Here is a 17,014-nt window from a genome sequence, read left to right as displayed (position 1 = left end):
GAGTAGGGAGGGAAGGGAAGGGAGGGAGGGAGGGAGGGAGGGAGGGAGGGAGGGAGGGAGGGAGAGACAGGGCAAGGAGGGAGGGACGGAGTGACGGAGGGAGGGAGGGAGGGAGGGAGGGACGGAGGGAGGGACGGAGGGACGGACGGAGGGACGGAGGGACGGACGGAGGGACGGAGGGACGGACGGAGGGACGGAGGGACGGAGGGACGGAGGGACGGGCAGGGCAAGAGAGTGAGCAAGAGATAGGGGCGGGGGAAAGGGAGAGAGCGAGAGAGCGAGAGAGTTAACAAACGATTGGGGGGTGTGGTTGGGGGAGCTGGCGAGAAGAGAGAATAGCTCGATGAAGTGAAGGGGAAACTAGGGCGTGAGGTTGTTGGGGGAGGAGGCGGCAATGAGACTGAGAGATATGTTTGCTAGGGACATTTGATCGATGAAACCTCTTGTTCGGGACCAGGGATAGCAGACGACCAGGGATAGCAGACGTCGTTCCTCTCAGCCATGCTGAGTGTTGGCTCATGCTCCCTCAAAAACCTTGGGAGGCTCACCGTCCTCCTGACCTGGTGTGCTGTCTCGGTCTCTCCCTGTTGGAACCTTGCAGCGAGTCACCGCAGCATGTGTATCAGACTGCGTGGCGGGGAGAAGGTGACGTCCTTGAAGAGGATGCGACCCCACGAGAAGCGAGTGAAGTCAGACAGAGCCAAGAAGATGCAGAAAGTTATTCGCAAGAAACATCAGGTTACACAGATGAAGCAACAACCAAAGCTCGAAAGGCCGGTGATCGCCGAGCCCGAAGACTTGATGGACTATGATGCGTACATGGACGATGTGAGGCAGCTCCTGGAGCCCGTACTCACCAACACACCGGAAAAACGAATAATGAAGCGAATGGAGGGACTGCGGGCCAAGGGTTTCAAACCTGGCGAGTATGTCGCGAGGCACAACATAAAGACGACAGAGGCCCCGACGAGGGGGAAGCACATTCGGTTCGAAGATTCGAAACCAAAGAAAACACGCCAAGACAAGAAGACCAAGGCTGAGTTGAGAAGGGAGAAGAGGCACAAGAAAAAACAAAAAAAGAAAGAAGACAAGATGAAGAAACGAAAGGTGAAGGCGTTGGCAAAACAGAAGTTGAAGTTGAAGGAAGCAAACTTCAGATCAAAGTTTGATTTGATGAAGTCCATCATTGAAAAACTCCAGATGGAGCTGAAAGATCAAGCTCCTTTGGCTGAGAATGAAATCCCTGTCGTGATGCAGGCGATTGAGCGAGGGGACTGGAAATCAACTAGCATGACTCCCTTACAGCGGCGAATCGCAGGCATCATACAGTCAGTGATTTCAAAGCAACCGAAGTTGAAGGATGAAATAGCTGAGGACACAAGCGAGGAGTTAAAGGAGGATAGCTTGAGCCTGGAGTACATCCCGGGCCCTCATCGCCGTGCTCTCGAACCTGACGAGATTTCCAATGAAATCAGTGACTTGAGCAAGTCCGAAGTCGAAGAGAAGGAAGAGGAGCCGCAGATAAGTGAGCCTGTGTGTCTGTTGCTACCAGCCCTGATGCGTTTTTGCTTCTGCTCTCAGAATACGATTTTACCTACCGCACCGATGACGGTCAGAATGTTTGCTTCCATTTGGAAAAGGACTCTTTGCAGGGGCGCCGATCAGACAAAACCTTCCAAAGGCAAATGGATCGATGGAGAAAAGGCATGTCTACCGATCTCAATGCCGGTCAAAGGTGTTCCAGGGTGGTTCGCAAGATCCGCCGTGTGACGTTGATGCAGACCAAGACTTGAAGATGTTCCTTACACGAAGGATGTAAGTTTGAAGGAATTGAAACAAAATGACAATCTTGACGCTCTTTCTTCAGGAAGCAGCAGAATCTCTGGAGAGCGACAACTCCAATCTCTTGGGTCCCGACTACATGTCGATGTCATGAGCAGGCGGCAAGAAGCATGATACATATGTTGTCGCAGGTCAAATTTCGTGCCTGTTAAGAAGGAACACGTTGAAGCAGAGGACGCCTATCACTTCAACAAGAGAATGGGAATGAAACTCCCCGAGTTCTTGAGTAGGAGGAGGTTTGAACCTGCTGTGCTGCTTGCTGACGGACTGGGTAGGGCTGGCAGAGCTGGCGAGACAAAATCATCATCTCAGCGTGTGGGGGTTCCCTGAGGATACTTCTTTCGGTTTCCTCGACGACTTTGTGAACCCGCACTTCAAGAAGTGAGTTTCTCCATGGAACGTCGGCGACTGAGACAGACGGCAGGCCGATGCCCTTCAAGCTCGGAAGGAAGAAGGATGAGAAGCCAAAGCTGAAGGACATCTTGCTCGGTTTAGAGCTGTAGACCTTTTGGTTTGTATCATATCCCCGTGACCCTTTTTCTGACCCATTTCCCAGTACGGTAATAGAAGATGTGATGAGCGAAAGTATGCGAGCACAGGATCAGGCGATCAGACTTCACTTTCAGTGAGTTAAGAACCTCACTCCCATCCCTCTTTACAAACAAAAGATCCTCCCCTCCTTCTCGTACACCAGCCCCTCTAGCTGCAGCTCCTCTACTAACTCGTTGACCTGCTTGCCGTATCTCACCTCCAGCTTCTCCATCTCGACCCCTTCAGCCGCTGCCTGCAGTTCGTCCAGCAGATGCTCCTTCCCCAGCGCCCCGGCATTCACCACCACCTCCCCTCCCTCTCCAGCTGTGACCTTGCGAAGCTGGAGAATGAGGTTCACGTTCAAGTCCCCGGCTGCTCCCCAGCCAGCTGCTCCGTCGGCGATGGAGGGCCGGAACTGCTCGTAGAGGCTATACGCGCGGTGACTGTCGCTCAGGATCTCTTCCTTGCGGTCCTCTGCCAACAGCGCCATCGCACTGAACACAATGTCCAGCTGCTGTCCAGGAAAGGCTTGCTTCAACCTGTCCGCTGGTGATTTCGGATGCACCGGCTGCCCGTCCAGACAGCCTCGTAGCCCCATGAACGTCGAGCAAGCAGTCACGCTCCTTCCCAGCAGACGGACCTCTTGGACTGGTCCCTCCTCCACGCTTTTGCCCTCCTCCCTCTTGCCTTCTCCCCATATCCTCGCAGCCTTGGCCTGCCTCAGGGTCAGAGCGCTCTCGATCAAGACTGACGCAGCACCTTAGCGTTGAGGCTCGCTACGACGCTGCTGAGAGACAAGCTCTCCTCCCACTCCAGCTCGTTCACCACGTTGGCTACTACAGCTCCCCACAGGATCATGACGGGCGAGCGATTCACGCGAACGACGCCATGAAGGGCCTGTACAGGCAGCAGGGAGGGACGAGCTATCTTGGCATCGGGCTCAGAGGCAGCTGCTCGCTTTTTGTTGGGCTCCTCCTTGGCCTTGAGGATCTGAGGACCCTTCCTGATGGCAGCAAGAATCTTCTTGCGCTGAGCAGGTTTGCTCACTATCTCCTTGAGCTCCTGGTCGGTTGTTGCGAATATGCTCGAGGACGTTGTCCTGCCAGACTGAATGAAGGCGTCGACAAGGAGGACGGCAGCTGCTAGATCCAGACCAGCTCCATTGGTCAAGAAGTCAAGGACAACAACCTTTCCTGACATGAGATGTAGAGGAAGGAAGTAGAGGAGAACTGATGGGTCCCTCAAACCTTCCTCTGTCCCTGATCTTGTTCTTTCGGTCTTGTTGTTTGTGATTCTTGTTCAGCTCCACCCTCTTCTTGACTTCTTTTTTGTCTGCGTGCCGACCTTTATTTCCTTGTACTTCTCCTTCCCTCTCTTCTTGTACTTCTCCTTCCCTCTCTTCTTGTACTTCTCCTTCCCTCTCTTCTTGTACTTCTTCTTCCCTCTCTTCTTGTACTTCTTCTTCCCTCTCTTCTTGTACTTCTCCTTCCCTCTCTTCTTGTACTTCTCCTTCCCTCTCTTCTTGTACTTCTCCTTCCCTCTCTTCTTGTACTTCTCCTTCCCTCTCTTCTTGTACTTCTCCTTCCCTCTCTTCTTGTATTTCTCCTTCCCTCTCTTCTTGTACTTCTCCTTCCCTCTCTTCTTGTACTTCTCCTCCCCTCTCTTCTTGTACTTCTCCTTCCCTCTCTTCTCCCCTTTGTTTGTTGCCAGTTGTCTTGTTATTTTCACCACCCCTACCCTCCTTTTCTCTTTTACCAACCACCCCTCACTATCGTCAACCGAGCAGGCGGAATGTCGGAGATGCGTAGCGCCGTGAGGGCGGTCATGCGGCTGATCAAGTTCATACCGGTGCAGGACGAGGCGGGGAAGCGAAACCTGATGAAGGTGAAGCGACGATCATGCTCTTTCCCCCTCTCTCCCTCCTCACGACATGCCAGGTACTCCGCGATTCCTTCCGCTCCCCATCCAAGCGCGTGCGGGAGGATGGCGACGGCGCGGCGGGGAAAGACTCGCAGGTGGTTCAGAAGGATGCATGGCAGTGTGACTGACGGCGTAGCAGGAGGAAGGAATTAAGCAGGTGGCGGCTGTCGCCGAGATACTTGTGAATGCGCTTGCTCATAGGAAAGACCCGCTGGCGATGCAGGTCACTCTGACGACAACGCGTGCTCAGCTGACACGTGGGCAGGACATGATGATTGTACATGCTCTTGCATCAGGAGCAGGAAACAAGGTGTACCGGGATGCTGCGCTGAAGGAGCTGATTATGCGGGGGATGGGGAGGTATGGGGAGCAAGGGCTTGAGGGAGAGAGTACGAGATCGGTTCAAGAGTGAAAGATTAGACCGGGAGCAGCAGCTGAAAGAGTCTCCATTCCTCTCTAGTGTTGTCTTGTCGCTTGCTATCACTCTCTCACGCGCAAGGATCTATGCTGTATGAGCTCTCGGGAAGAAACTCCCAGCTGTTTCCCCAGTAGCCGCTTGCAAGGACACCACCTGCAGCAAGTCAGAGAGCGAGGGAGGGAGCGAGGGAGGGAGAGAGAAGGTGAAGAGAGGATGAACGTCGCGAGCAGAAGAAGACGAATGAAGGGATATGGCCTCAAGGCAGATGAGCAGCACAAGGAGTACAAGGGAGGCTATAGGAGGGTAGGGCAAGCGCAAGGAAACGACCTATTCCTTTCCACGTGAGCTCTGGGCCAGTCACAACGAAGTCTGGCTGCATGTTGGCGTAGGGGGGACGAACCATGGGGGGGATTGTCGGCTGCCTGCTCAAAGATGATCAGAGGAGAGCAGAGGGAGGCAAGGAGGAGAGGAAGGAGGAAGGGCTTCAGCTCACCCTAAGGACAGCACATCCCTCAGACCATCCTCGTCTGCTCCCACTGCAGCCCCGCCATCAGTCACTGGAGGACAGCACGTGCTTCACCTATCACGAGCCCTAGCGCTCCTGCCCGAGCATCGCCGACAGACAGGCCCTTGCGAAGAGGAAACGTGAAGATGACCCCGACCGACGGGCCTTGAAAGCTGAGGAGAAGAATATGAGGAGCAGGAACATAGGCAGGAGCAGGAGCAGGAGCAGGAGCAGGAGCAGGCGCAGGAGCAAGAGCTGATGCGGCTTACATGCACTTGCCGATGGCGAAGGCGCCGTCAGGAACCTCCGGAAGATTTGCTGCTGCTGCCATGGGACCAAAGCGAACAGGAAGGAGGCCCTGGAAACAAGAGGATGAGGAGGCGAGGGAAGAGGAGAGGAGCAGAGGAAAGGAGGAGGACGGGAGGGAGCAGGAAGAAACCTGCTGCTGGTAGTGACGGACGACCTTGTTGTCCTTGGGGGAGCCGAAGAGGATGAGGTTTGCGCCTGCTCTCATGCTGTCTGTGACTTGCTCGTCTAGCAGGATCTGCGGGTTCGCGTCGGCAGCAGAGTGATGAAGGTTGGCGAGGTAGACGGCACCGCTCAGCATGAGATGTGACAGCGAAGGTTGACGAGAACAGTTGCCGTCAGCTGCTGTCAGAGTCATCAACGTCGAGATGATAAGGACCAGCTCATATCATGACAATCAGAAATAACAGAGGTGATTCTGTTGGAACGAGATCCATAGAGGTAGAAGAAACTACAAAAATTGATGCAACGACACAAAATCGTTATTCGAGAGTGCAAAGGACTACAGCAGCATAAAGAGCAAGCAAGCAAACAAACAAACAAACAAACAAACAAACAAACAAACAAACAAACAAACAAACAAACATTTCATCTCCTGACCTCCCTTGCTCGCCTCGCATTCCTCCTTCTGCCCACCAACAACAAAAAAGAAAGGAGACTCCGCCACAAGTCGAGCTGGTCCATAAGTATCCGGCCCCTTCTCAGCTGGAAACAGCTGTGCAGCAGGTTTTGACAACATCTCATCTTCCCGGCACCTCCTCCACTTGCTGTTTGACAAGGGGTCGGAGCAGAGGTGCTGGGAGGAGCTGACTAGCGCCTCGACTGACTCATGCGGATCAGAAGCTGAGAATAAGATGCCGTCGACAAGAACATCTCGTTGAAAGAAGTGAAGGCGGTGAGGGGTTGCAGCACTTTTCTCGAAGGCAAACCTGTTTGCAACGAGTCAGAAATACCTTCATCATCCTATCAATGTCTTGAACATCATTTCTATCACCATCAATGCCACCAGCACCATAAACAACAACACATATGCATGAACAACTACAGTAACAACAATAATAACAATAACAAAAAACGATCATCATCGTTCTAATCAATGATTTACCGACGAATGTTTCTTGTCTTCAAGATCCAAGTGTCGTTAGCAAGTTTAACAGATATTCTCCCTTGAGCGAAAGGACGATGAAGCTGAAAGTACAACACACTTCAATATTATCCCTTCGCTCCTGCTCCTGCTCCTGCTCCTGCTCCTGCTCCTGCTCTGCTCTGCTCTGCTCTGCTCTGCTCTGCTCTGCCCTGCCCTGCCCTGCCCTGCCCTGCCCTGCCCTGCTTCTTCTGCTACAACAGCAACACAGCATACATCTAAACCTCCCCTCCTCTTCCTCATCTCCTCCTTCAGTCAGTTCTACTTCCATCCTCACCTGCAACACCCTCAAGCCTCCGCGGGCACCTCTTGACGCATCAGAAAGAGGAGGAGGGTAAGAGAGTCACCTTGACTCGCCGGGTTCATGACGATCAAGTCAAATTCCTGTAATGGGGTCAAACCATGAACGAGCGAAACTTCACAGACATGAGGGGCAGGAGGAAGGGAAGCCACAAACTCGCTCTCCTCGTCCAGGAATCCAGAGCTCGGCACCTTGAGCTTCTTCTTCCTGCTCTTCGACTTTGTCCCGCTCATAGAGTAGTCAACGACAGGGAGGGATGTGTTGTGCAGGACTGCTGCAAAGAACGCGCGCATGTTGTCGTCGTTGATGCATCCCCCATCGCTCTGCTTCTCCGTGTCCCACCACCTGCAGGAGGGATCAGGGAGCGCCGACCCGCGTCTCCTCCTTCCACCAGTGCTCCTTCCCAGGAATTTCCTCCCACACCACAGTCGCCCCTCCTTCTTCTAAGATTCTCATCATCCTCCTCTGCTGCCATGGAGGAACTGCTCGGTCCTGACCGCACTTGAGTTCTCCTCCTCCCCTTGCCTCTCCTCTACACCTCCTGCCCAATCCTAGCGAGGATCGGGATGCCCTTAAGGTTCGGAGCAAGCAGATCGACGTAGGATTCGACGACTGAGGATTCAAAGATCGCCTGCAGGGGAACAAGACATGGTGGGAGAGAAGAAAGAAAGTGAGAATTCACGCAGTACGAACAAATGAAAGAAGACGACAATCATGCTGCTTGACCTCTGCTGTTCATCAAGAGATGAATTGAGAAATGAAATACCTTGAGCTGCGCATCGACGTATGATGTGCAGATATCATGTTCGAAGAGTACATTGGAATCCCCATAATACTGACAAGTCAAACATATTCAGACACTCCCCTTTTCTTGCCTCTCCTGATCTAGTATCCAATCCTTCCCATCCTTCCCATCCTTCCCATCCTTCCTTACCTGCCCCTCCTCCCCTCTCCTCCTCCCATTCCTACCCTTCTCCTCTCCCCCACTTCTCTTCTCTTCCCTTCTCTTCCTCCTGTGCTCCTCTCTTCCCCTCCTCCTCTTCCTCCCCTTCCTTCCTCCTCTCTTTCCCTACCCTCCCACCTCCTTCCTCATCCATCCGGCGGCAGTGACGACAGCAAGAGCCTTGTCGGGGAAGTGAGTGGAGATATGCCATGCGCCATGACCCCCCATCGAGTGACCCGCGAAGATGATCCTACAAACAAGTTTGCGGTCCACAACCTCCAGCTGATTTTTCACCTAGATGGGTCTGCTGGGAGAAACTTATTCCATCCAGCCTGTTTTGAATTCAGCCTCCTCCTCCTCCTCCTCCTCCTCCTCCTCCTCCTCCTCCTCCTCCTCCTCCTCCTCCTCCTTACAACCTCTGTGATTTTCGCCAAGGCATCCAACGCCGAGAGCGAGGACAGCATGCCGCTGCTCTCCCAGTTGTGCGCCCCATGCCTCGTGGGCGCGAGAACCCATGCTCCTCGCACACCGAACTCCCAGACGTCTTTCTTGACCTGCTCGTCTCAGTTGCTCAGTACCAGCTTGGTCTCCTTAGTACCCCAACACATCAACACCATACCTCCTTCCCCCTCTCCACTACCCTTTCTCTACCCCTCCCCTTCCTCTATTACCCCTCCCCTCTTCGATCTCCTCCTCTCCCTTCACCCGTCCTGCTCCTCCACAGCTCTTAGAACCCAGCAGGAGAGTACACCTCCAACTTGTAGGCATCCGCCTGGTCGTTGGCTTTCACGCCTGTGCCGTGCATGGACAAGACGACAGGGCACTTCCCGTCCGCTCTTCCCCCAGCTCTCCCTCTGCATGAGCAATGAACAAAAACCTCTGACAGCTCGCAGTCGTTTACAGCTCGCAGCTCTTGAGAGGAGGAACCACTGCAGCGTGTTGGACGGAGCCATCGTGATCCACAAACGACATGATGAAACTCTGATTCTCCTGCTTGCAAGTCTCACTCGCCCTCAACCATTTTTCCTTCCTCCACCTTCTCCCGGCATCGAACGCTGATAGTCTCCGATGTCACTGTGAACTCCTTGCTTTCCACCCTTGCCCTGATCTCAACGCGGAACGAGGAGGGGCACCGCTGCCCGCCTTGTCCTCCGTCCACGACTTCCATCGCGAACTGGAGAGCAAGAGTTTGACTGGGCGCGACGCTTTTGATCGCTGGCAAGGATGTATGCTGTCGCAAGGATCAACGACGGTCAAGAGAAGGTTATGGTACCTCAACGACCGCAACAGTCGGTTTTCCAGTGCTGAACAGCGAGGAAGACGACTTTGCGACTGAGATTTGAATGTCTGAAAGGAACGATTTGGAATCTAAGTTGAGAATTTGAATCGCTCCATAGCCGACGCCGAAGAATTTCCCGTCGATCACATCGGGCATCCACTTAGGGCTGAAGACCTCGAACTTCTTGTCCCCGTCGACCGTCAGGATCTGAACCTGCACGTGCGTCGAGATCTTGGCCTTCACCTTCATGTACACAGTGTGTCGCCCCCTCCTCAGCTCCAGCACCGTCCACAAGGTCCCACTCCTGTAGATGTCGCCCGCATACCACGGGGTGCCCACCTTGTCCACAGAGAAGGAGTGCACACCCATGCACGAGATGCGAACCTTGATGTCCTCGAGGAGGAGAAAGTCGACGGCAACCCAAGCTTGCCACTCCAATATCGGCATCTGCAGTCAGAACATGAGCAGGTAGAGAGCGAGGCTGGAGAGGACGTCGGGAGAGGAAGAGGAGAATAGGAAACACCACGAGGTGAAGGGTAAGAGCAACGAGGATGAAAGACTCACAGAGTTGGTGAGCTGGACAAGTTTGTTCCAGTTGACCTCTGGGAAGGATAGCTCCATCATCCCTGCCTCTGGCTCAACTGTCCTGGTCTGCCACCTGACGAATCCGCCTTCCGCGTACTCTGACGCGAATCGCTTGCGATCCGACTTCCTGGCATTCTCAACTCCTCCATAGATAGGAGACGTGACGGGGTCGCCATCTAGCTCCATCTTCCCTGCAGGAAAGGGACCTAAAACCTCCCACGTCCTGCTCTTCACAAGGGATCTTCCGAACTTTCTTGCCTCGGCAAGCGAGGCATCTGCCTCCTTTCCCTCGAGCATTAGTCCGAGCGCAGCATGTCCCCACTGCGACCTCGGGTGGTCGTTGAGAGCGACCTTGATGCATCCCATCGCTCGATCTCGTTGCCCGGCGTCGCTGAGCTGCAGGGCTGCTTTCGCAAGATGCTCGTCACTCGGCCTCCCTCCCGCCCATCCGACTCGTTTCAACGCCTGCTGGGGACATTTCTCTTCCGATCTCATCGCTCGCTCCCTCCCTCCCTCCTCCCTCCCCTCTAGCGCCAGCAGCAGCGACATCGCTGTGGCTATCAGCAGAGCAGTCCCCCGCACCATAGCAAGTTTCCCGACACTTTCTGTTTGTCTGAGGCGGACCTGATCCCTCTTCGCAATGGCAGGGAGGCTGCAGGGATGGAGGGGGGTATGGTGGAGGCAGCACTTCGAGAGGAGGAGGAGAGAAGGAGAAGATTTTGCCAACAGAGAAGAAGAGATGTGGCGGGAGGAAGAGATGGTCGGGAGAAGAAGGTGGGAAGATGCTAGGAGGAGGAATGTTGAATCATGGCCGATATTCATGGAGGGCACGAGCACGGACGAATGCTTGAGAGCGTTTCATGAGACAGGCATCATGACATTTCTAGTTCGCTCTGGTGACCCGAAACATCCGTGCAAGCGGGACCATCCTGACTTCAGCGAGAGAGCGAAAGACGTCTCGACCAGCAGCACAGCGAGACGAAGAGATGGAATCAATGGAGATCCCTGCGTGACGGGGATTGGAAATGTTGGTGTTGAACGATCGGAGCATGTTTACCCGAGCTTGACCTCTTCAAGGTAATTTTGAGAATCTCTTGCCGGTTTCTGCTCTGTTATTCCCGTGTGTGCTGAACACCTCGTTGCAGGAAAGCAGCTCAGAGGGAGTCAACGAAGACATCAGAGTTGTCAAGCAATGAGTTGTCAAGCAATGAGTTGAACAAACAGAGTTGCGAACAAGAATGTCAACAACAGGTTGGATTTGAAGAAGGAACGTTGAAATCAAACAAGGAGGAGAGGACTTCAATTCCTTCGGATGCTGAAGATATGAAGAGAAGAGAAACGAAGCAGGCACAGGCACAGGAGCAGACTCAGGAACAGCATCAGGATCCGGGCAATGTGGAAGAACAAACTGGAGATGTTGACATTCGAGATGATTACCTCCTCAGCCCGGATGAAGATTTTTGTACTGAGGGAGGACTTTCGATTTCAGATGACGACGAACTCAACTTGTCGAGATCGATCGCTCTCTACAAACTCCTGGCATCAAATTCTGGATACAGAGAACCGCAGCGAGCAAGTCAAGCCTCCCAGACCATCACCGTACAAGCGAGCGTCATGCAAGGGTTACTTCAATCCATGCTAGACAACATGGGTCATCCTCTCTCTTGGAATGTGAATGGTTCACTCACGCAGTGCATGGCTGGACTGCTGGTGGGCCCGAGGGGTCAAAAGGAGATTTTCCGTCCGGTCCCTGAAAATCTCTCGTACGCTTGCTTGTTCGATTCTGACGCCGCCGCATGTCATGCCATGAAAGAGCAAGTGGGGCTGGTGAATGACAGCAAGGACACGGTGGCTGCATGGTTCATCATTCGCTTTGGAATTGTCACCAATCCTCCTGTTCTCGACCAAGTTACGGAGCTGCCGCTGGAGCTTCGAACCTGCCTAGTCATCGATGCCCTACAGCTGCTCGCTTCACAGAACCTACCATGCTCTGCAAAATTGTACTTCTTTTCTTCTTCGAGAACAAGAAAAACTAGATTGATAGAGTGGGTAGAAGGGAATCTTCAAATTAAATAAAACATGATACACAAGACCGAAGCATCGAAAATCGTCCTGAAATGCAGAGTAGCCACTTGACTTACAAGCCTCCGTCCTGTGAATCGATAACCGTTTGAGAGCTTTCTCCAAATTGGTCTTCAGCTTCTTTGAGAGTTCGAAACCTGTTCAAAGCTTGCACGAGGAAAGGTCTGATCCTACACCCAAATGCATGCAGTTACAATGGTGGAAGTCAATTTTTTTTGTTTCCTCACTTATTGATTTCCATGGCGCTGACGTTGGCAATCTTTACCGCAGGGGTATATTGTTCAAGATCCCGCAAAGATGTGTGAATCTTTGAGTCTCTGAGCTCTTCGATGTCTTTCACTTGAATGCGGGAATTTCCTGTCCCAATATCATGTCAAGTGAAAATCAATAAGCAATCTTCGTTCACCTTCCTGTCCCGCGAAGCTATCGGGAGCTCTACGAAACAAAATTGTCGCAATCTCCTGATAGTGGAACTCAATGGGCGTAAGGTACTTGTTCTCTTTCTCGGCTTCTTCTTCCCGTTTCCTCTCTACTAATTCATCATGATGAAGCCAAGCCGGCAGCTGTACTTTGCACATCTAGAAAACAACTGCTCAACTTTGTCACAGCTCCAGTTGAGGTGTTCTGACCTGTCTTTCATGCAACTTCAATGCCAGCCACAAGGGTACTTGGACAGGAACCATCGGCTGACAACACACAGGACAATCAGGAGAGCCAAGGAAGTTGGCAAGTCAACCATCGAATCACCTGAAAAGGTCCAATGCTTCCAGACAAGAGTCCTATTTCTTGAAACGAAAAACGTGGAATAATTTCTATCATTTCATCTTCGGCAAGGAATTCTAATTCTTTTGCAGAAAAGCACATCTCTCCATTTTGTTTGATTCCATACAACTCCTTCGTTTCTGAAGGTGCAGCCATAGTGCCGAGTTTACCAAGGGAGAACAACCAGACTAATACCAATTTGATTTCTTTTGTAAACCTGTTTCACCTGAAGCGCAAGAGTAAGTCCCTCCAAATATACTCTGCGACGTCGGGCATCTTTGTTCACAGGATTTAGGGTTCTATTACAACAAATATTGTTCTTCGCCTGTTTCTCGCATTAGCCCAAGAGCCAACATCTTTGTTTTGATCCAATTGCAGTATCACCTTTTCGTTTCTCTTGTGTACATCCCACTCCTATCAGAGGATTCTCTTCCCTCTCTGTATTCGCATCCGCTTCGCTCGTGCTGACTGTTGTACCTCTCCCTCCCTCACCATACCTCCACACCTGTCCTACCTCTCCCGAGTTGCTACTCTGCCTCTTCCTGTCTCCCTCCTCCACCACCTCCCTTCCCCTCAACCTCCCTCGCACTAGAACAACTCTGAACAGAGAGCGGGCCATTTGCGCGGGAAGACAAACTCAAAGAGCTCATCCTTTTTTTAAAAAATCAATCGCAGCTCGATTTTCGAGTTCAAATAATAATTCAGCTCATGTACTTGTTCGAAATAAAGAGAGCTAAATGGAATTAAATTAACGAAACCCGCTAGGTTCCGACCGGTAACACGCCATGATGGGTTCCGCACAGCACGAGGAGGGTTGAGGAACAGGAGGAGAAGGAGACGGAGGACCATGGCGTCCCACCAAGCAAGTCTCCTCAAGAAATCTATCACGATCCTCCTCTTGTCTCTTGTTATCGATGGATGCGTGCATTCAAGGGAGTCACGCAGATCCGTTTCGAGATGCGTCCCAGCATTGGCCTTAGGTACCAATCGTCCCCTCAGCCCCTTTCTGAATCAGATAGCTAAGGATGAGATGATTACAAGAAGAAATTATGTCAACAATGATGTATTCTTGCTCAACAGACTGCGTGGAGGGAAGAAAAAGAATGCATCTGAGCAAGACCCCCAAGATCCATCATTCTTAGGTTCCCGCATTGAGAAAAAATCAGTTAAAAAACGTCGCAATGCAGGAAACAATGATGTCATAGACCATGAAGCAATCCCTGAAAATGAGAAACCTCAAACGATTTCTTCGGAGGGGCGACCCACTAAGAAGAAGCATTCCAAAACATCGGATCACAAGATCACGACAAAGAGTGGTCTCGGCGAAACTCCTTCTGTTAAAGCGGAGAAAAAGCAGAAGAAGCAGAAAGACAAAGAGGAAAAAATGAATGACTCAGGAAAGCCCTCGATCAAAAACGAGGCTGCAAATCTTGAAGTTGCAGCTTCTGGCAAAAAGAAAGCCAACAAGGAAAAGGAAGAAAAGAAAATCAAGGAGGAAAAAAAGGAGAAATTGGTAGTCAAGGAAAATCCTCATCGTATTGATGAGGATGCTGCATGCCCTCAAGTTACAACCGCTGGGGAAAAGAATGCTGATAATCTGGAAATGCCAGGAAAGGAGGGTGGTATGAAAGGCATGGCTGGATCGCGCAGCATCAAGATCGCAGCAAAAGCACCAAAGCAAAACAAATCTAGCAGCAAGAAGAATCCGGCAACGACACAAGATGACCTCGTGCAACCCCTCGCCCCTGCAAAGTATGTCTCGTTGTCTCATTTTTCATGCCGCTGAAAATTTTCACAGCCAGGACACAGCCAGTCAAACAGAAAAGAAGAATCTAGTCCAGGTTCCCTGCAAGAAGACTTGAAGTTTGACATCTTGGTATATCTGATAGATTGGACAGGAGAATGGTACTGGGGAACGGGGTTCTGAAGCACAGCACTCGCCATGGAGAGGGTCAGGTAAGCTTTCAAGCGTCAGGTATCACTTGTGATGGGCTAACTTGTCATAGGAAATTCGCCTGCAGCAAGCAGACCGGGGGCACCTCTATACCGCGGCAGAGAGCCATATCAACCCTCGCCCTCGAATACTTTCGTTCATCGCAAGCATCAGGTACATGGAAGGTAGTTCTCTGCACTGCTAACAGACAGACAGCCCGTTACGTCTGGACCCAACATGCTGGCGGCGGACATGGGCTCACGACGCTTAAATGAACATTCGGTGCGTGCTTGCAAGCCTCACTATGTCTAACTGAACTATCAGGGGAGGAGCTTCCGCAAGGTGAAAGTCAAGCTCAAGAGAATGAACACGTGAGCGAAACAGATTGTCTTTGGTCCACTGACAGCGATGATAGCTTCGGAAAAATAGATGCGAACTACAGAACCCCAAACAGGATAACATTTTCTTGACATCAATTTTTGCTCATATATTGAAACTCACGATCCTGTCCATTCTTGCAACAACCTTCTACAGAGAAAAAGCCTACTAAACAACCTCCTGTTTAATGGCGGTTGTAGAAGTAGTCCCACTGGTGGCGGGCGCGGCGCCAGTCATCGTAGGAGGCGGCATCGTTGGCACGGTAGTAGGTGTCCTCGGACTCCTGGTAGAGAGCACGGGCCTGGGTGTTCTGGACAAAAGCCTGGGTGTAAAGGTTGGCGGCCTTCTTTCCGTAGAGGATGGTGCGCATTCTGTAACATAAATTAGAGACAATTGAAGTGAGGGCTTGCAATGGAGGAAAAAATCCATGATGAGTCATCAATCATAGGGGCAGCAATAGGAAGGTGGCACAAGCATCTGAAGTCACAATACAGAACACAATAAGGAGCTGCAAAATTAGATCGGATACGTCTCTTTGAGACAGTAGAGACGAGGATGAATCATTCTTGCATAACACGTGTCTCGGATGAAAATCTACAGTACAAACCGCAGACAACCATCAACAAACAGAAAAAAACAAAGCTTCAGGACGAGTGTAACAACAATCAGTTCGGTTGGAAGAGTGATGTTATCAGAAGCTCATCGAAGAAGAGGCAAGGCGAACGGGCGCCTTCCATCAAACACCGTCCACGTGAGCATCGCATGCCATACCTGCAGGATGTGTGAAAGGTTAGGACGCAGAGCTTTAAATTGGGGGGTGGGTGGGGGGTACTTCCTCTAGGAAGGAGGGGTGGTATTAGCCCTAGGCACCCGAAGAGACATCCCATGTCGAAGAGCCACTTTCTGTACCTCTTCATGATACCCCCACCCCAACCGCTGATTGTACCTTCTACGAGGGGTAGTCAATATTCATGTGAAGTATTTGATGCCTTTATTTATTTGCTAATACGCATCCTGAGGGGAACTGGATTTCATAGAAAGAATATCATGCACCCATGGTTTGCAGCAAGTGCAACCGGAACTAGTGGGGTAGGTGATAAATTCGTGAGGCGGGCTCAAGAACTGCAGTTTTGGTTGCTATTTGCGCTGAGGGGAGGACATGGCGTGGGTGTAACTGAAGACAAGTGAGAGCGGGAGCAAGGAGGAAAGAAGCAGTCCAGACGTGACTCATCGTCACCCTGCAACAGCTAGCGCGAGGTACTAATCCTGCTGTGAACAAGAGAAAAAGAGCAGGCTTGCTCGACCAGGATGTTCGAAGGCCTCAGGATGACGATGCTTCCATCGTCCATTTACTGGTCGTCAGAGGCGGGCGTCGTAGGTGAGTTTTGTGATGCGGTTTTGGGAACAAATGAGAGGTAGAAGATGGGTTCGGAGGATTTTGTGCGGCAAATTAGTGTGCCAAGCATCGTCCACCAGCACTCGTTTGATGGTTTACTAACATCGATGGTAGATGGAGTTTCTACCGGGGAACGCCATGATGCGATGCGATTGCTCAAAGGCACATGGATGAGCCCAGTTGACTCTTCCTCTTACTCTGGTGCGTTGAAATGCTTCAGCGGCAGTGTCGATGAGAAATATGCCTGCTGGAATAAGAAAAGCGCATGAGGGGACCTTGTACAGAAATATTTTCGACCAGGGAGGATGTTACAGCGGATATTGAATGTTGATTGCAGTATTGAAAATTCAATTTGAACGATTTAGAAACATGATCTTGAAAGTCTTGGAGCCAATTTCATACTTTACTTCTCTTAATCAGACTTTTTGTCAACGTAACTTTTCCTCGAAGCCTCTGTAACACTCAATCGCATTCATTTGAGCAGCAGAATGCCTACAATGTCCAGATTGGCACCAAGCTAAGTCACAGCCGCATGATTGTCGACATCATTACTGAACGCGTTCAACTGGTGGCCCCCGCACGGCCACGGCACAACCGAGGCTTGAACTTAGTCACTCAGTCCGCCCGGCTGGGCCGGATCATGATGGCCGCCGCGGCCAGGCCGCCGGGCCCCGCCGCACTGCAGCGGC

At 51.7% G+C, this 17,014-nt stretch overlaps 8 protein-coding genes across 8 annotated transcripts; 4 read left to right on the top strand and 4 right to left on the bottom strand.

Annotated features, from left to right (window-relative positions):
* Nucleotides 1-501: 501 nt before the first annotated feature.
* GUITHDRAFT_135739 (hypothetical protein) lies at nucleotides 502-1,793 on the top strand (the record flags this gene model as incomplete). The annotated part of the gene is made up of 3 exons (XM_005837000.1): nucleotides 502-1,525; nucleotides 1,653-1,735; nucleotides 1,782-1,793. 3 exons carry the CDS (start codon nucleotides 502-504, stop codon nucleotides 1,791-1,793), a joined length of 1,119 nt encoding a protein of 372 aa, XP_005837057.1.
* A 704-nt stretch (nucleotides 1,794-2,497) lies between these two features.
* On the bottom strand, nucleotides 2,498-3,573 carry GUITHDRAFT_104471 (hypothetical protein; the record flags this gene model as incomplete). Its single annotated transcript, XM_005836999.1, has 2 exons — nucleotides 2,498-3,088; nucleotides 3,133-3,573. 2 exons carry the CDS (start codon nucleotides 3,571-3,573, stop codon nucleotides 2,498-2,500), a joined length of 1,032 nt encoding a protein of 343 aa, XP_005837056.1.
* A 591-nt stretch (nucleotides 3,574-4,164) lies between these two features.
* On the top strand, nucleotides 4,165-4,705 carry GUITHDRAFT_104470 (hypothetical protein; the record flags this gene model as incomplete). The annotated part of the gene is made up of 4 exons (XM_005836998.1): nucleotides 4,165-4,257; nucleotides 4,311-4,388; nucleotides 4,433-4,516; nucleotides 4,559-4,705. 4 exons carry the CDS (start codon nucleotides 4,165-4,167, stop codon nucleotides 4,703-4,705), a joined length of 402 nt encoding a protein of 133 aa, XP_005837055.1.
* Nucleotides 4,706-4,781: 76 nt separating this feature from the next.
* Nucleotides 4,782-10,359, bottom strand: GUITHDRAFT_104469 (hypothetical protein; the record flags this gene model as incomplete). The annotated part of the gene is made up of 20 exons (XM_005836997.1): nucleotides 4,782-4,864; nucleotides 5,039-5,133; nucleotides 5,205-5,247; nucleotides 5,292-5,389; nucleotides 5,486-5,574; nucleotides 5,680-5,864; nucleotides 6,123-6,451; nucleotides 6,628-6,688; nucleotides 7,014-7,312; nucleotides 7,359-7,459; nucleotides 7,506-7,598; nucleotides 7,734-7,802; nucleotides 8,049-8,160; nucleotides 8,205-8,242; nucleotides 8,327-8,464; nucleotides 8,662-8,764; nucleotides 8,812-8,900; nucleotides 8,947-9,141; nucleotides 9,193-9,636; nucleotides 9,754-10,359. 20 exons carry the CDS (start codon nucleotides 10,357-10,359, stop codon nucleotides 4,782-4,784), a joined length of 3,270 nt encoding a protein of 1,089 aa, XP_005837054.1.
* Nucleotides 10,360-11,832: 1,473 nt separating this feature from the next.
* GUITHDRAFT_162030 (hypothetical protein) lies at nucleotides 11,833-12,774 on the bottom strand (the record flags this gene model as incomplete). The annotated part of the gene is made up of 5 exons (XM_005836996.1): nucleotides 11,833-12,026; nucleotides 12,084-12,213; nucleotides 12,263-12,434; nucleotides 12,486-12,542; nucleotides 12,604-12,774. The coding sequence occupies 5 exons, from the start codon at nucleotides 12,772-12,774 to the stop codon at nucleotides 11,912-11,914; spliced, it is 645 nt and encodes a 214-aa protein (XP_005837053.1). The 3' UTR covers nucleotides 11,833-11,911.
* Nucleotides 12,775-13,465: 691 nt separating this feature from the next.
* GUITHDRAFT_135736 (hypothetical protein) lies at nucleotides 13,466-14,926 on the top strand (the record flags this gene model as incomplete). Its single annotated transcript, XM_005836995.1, has 5 exons — nucleotides 13,466-14,370; nucleotides 14,517-14,574; nucleotides 14,640-14,736; nucleotides 14,760-14,833; nucleotides 14,876-14,926. 5 exons carry the CDS (start codon nucleotides 13,466-13,468, stop codon nucleotides 14,924-14,926), a joined length of 1,185 nt encoding a protein of 394 aa, XP_005837052.1.
* A 176-nt stretch (nucleotides 14,927-15,102) lies between these two features.
* GUITHDRAFT_151378 (hypothetical protein) lies at nucleotides 15,103-15,300 on the bottom strand (the record flags this gene model as incomplete). The annotated part of the gene is made up of 1 exon (XM_005836994.1): nucleotides 15,103-15,300. A coding segment is annotated over one exon (187 nt), but the record flags the coding sequence as incomplete, so codon positions are not given.
* A 774-nt stretch (nucleotides 15,301-16,074) lies between these two features.
* GUITHDRAFT_151376 (hypothetical protein) lies at nucleotides 16,075-16,760 on the top strand. Its single transcript, XM_005836993.1, has one exon. It carries the CDS (start codon nucleotides 16,352-16,354, stop codon nucleotides 16,592-16,594), a length of 243 nt encoding a protein of 80 aa, XP_005837050.1. The 5' UTR covers nucleotides 16,075-16,351; the 3' UTR covers nucleotides 16,595-16,760.
* The last annotated feature ends 254 nt before the right edge of the window (nucleotides 16,761-17,014 follow it).

Source organism: Guillardia theta, assembly GCF_000315625.1.
Source record: "Guillardia theta CCMP2712 unplaced genomic scaffold GUITHscaffold_16, whole genome shotgun sequence".
Lineage (NCBI taxonomy): Eukaryota > Cryptophyceae > Pyrenomonadales > Geminigeraceae > Guillardia > Guillardia theta.
This window is presented reverse-complemented; position numbering and strand designations above follow the sequence as displayed.

Excerpts from the sequence above, each read along its gene's own strand:
- GUITHDRAFT_151376 (XM_005836993.1), top strand. The coding sequence starts at position 16,352 with ATGGGTTCGGAGGATTTTGTGCGGCAAATTAGTGTGCCAAGCATCGTC.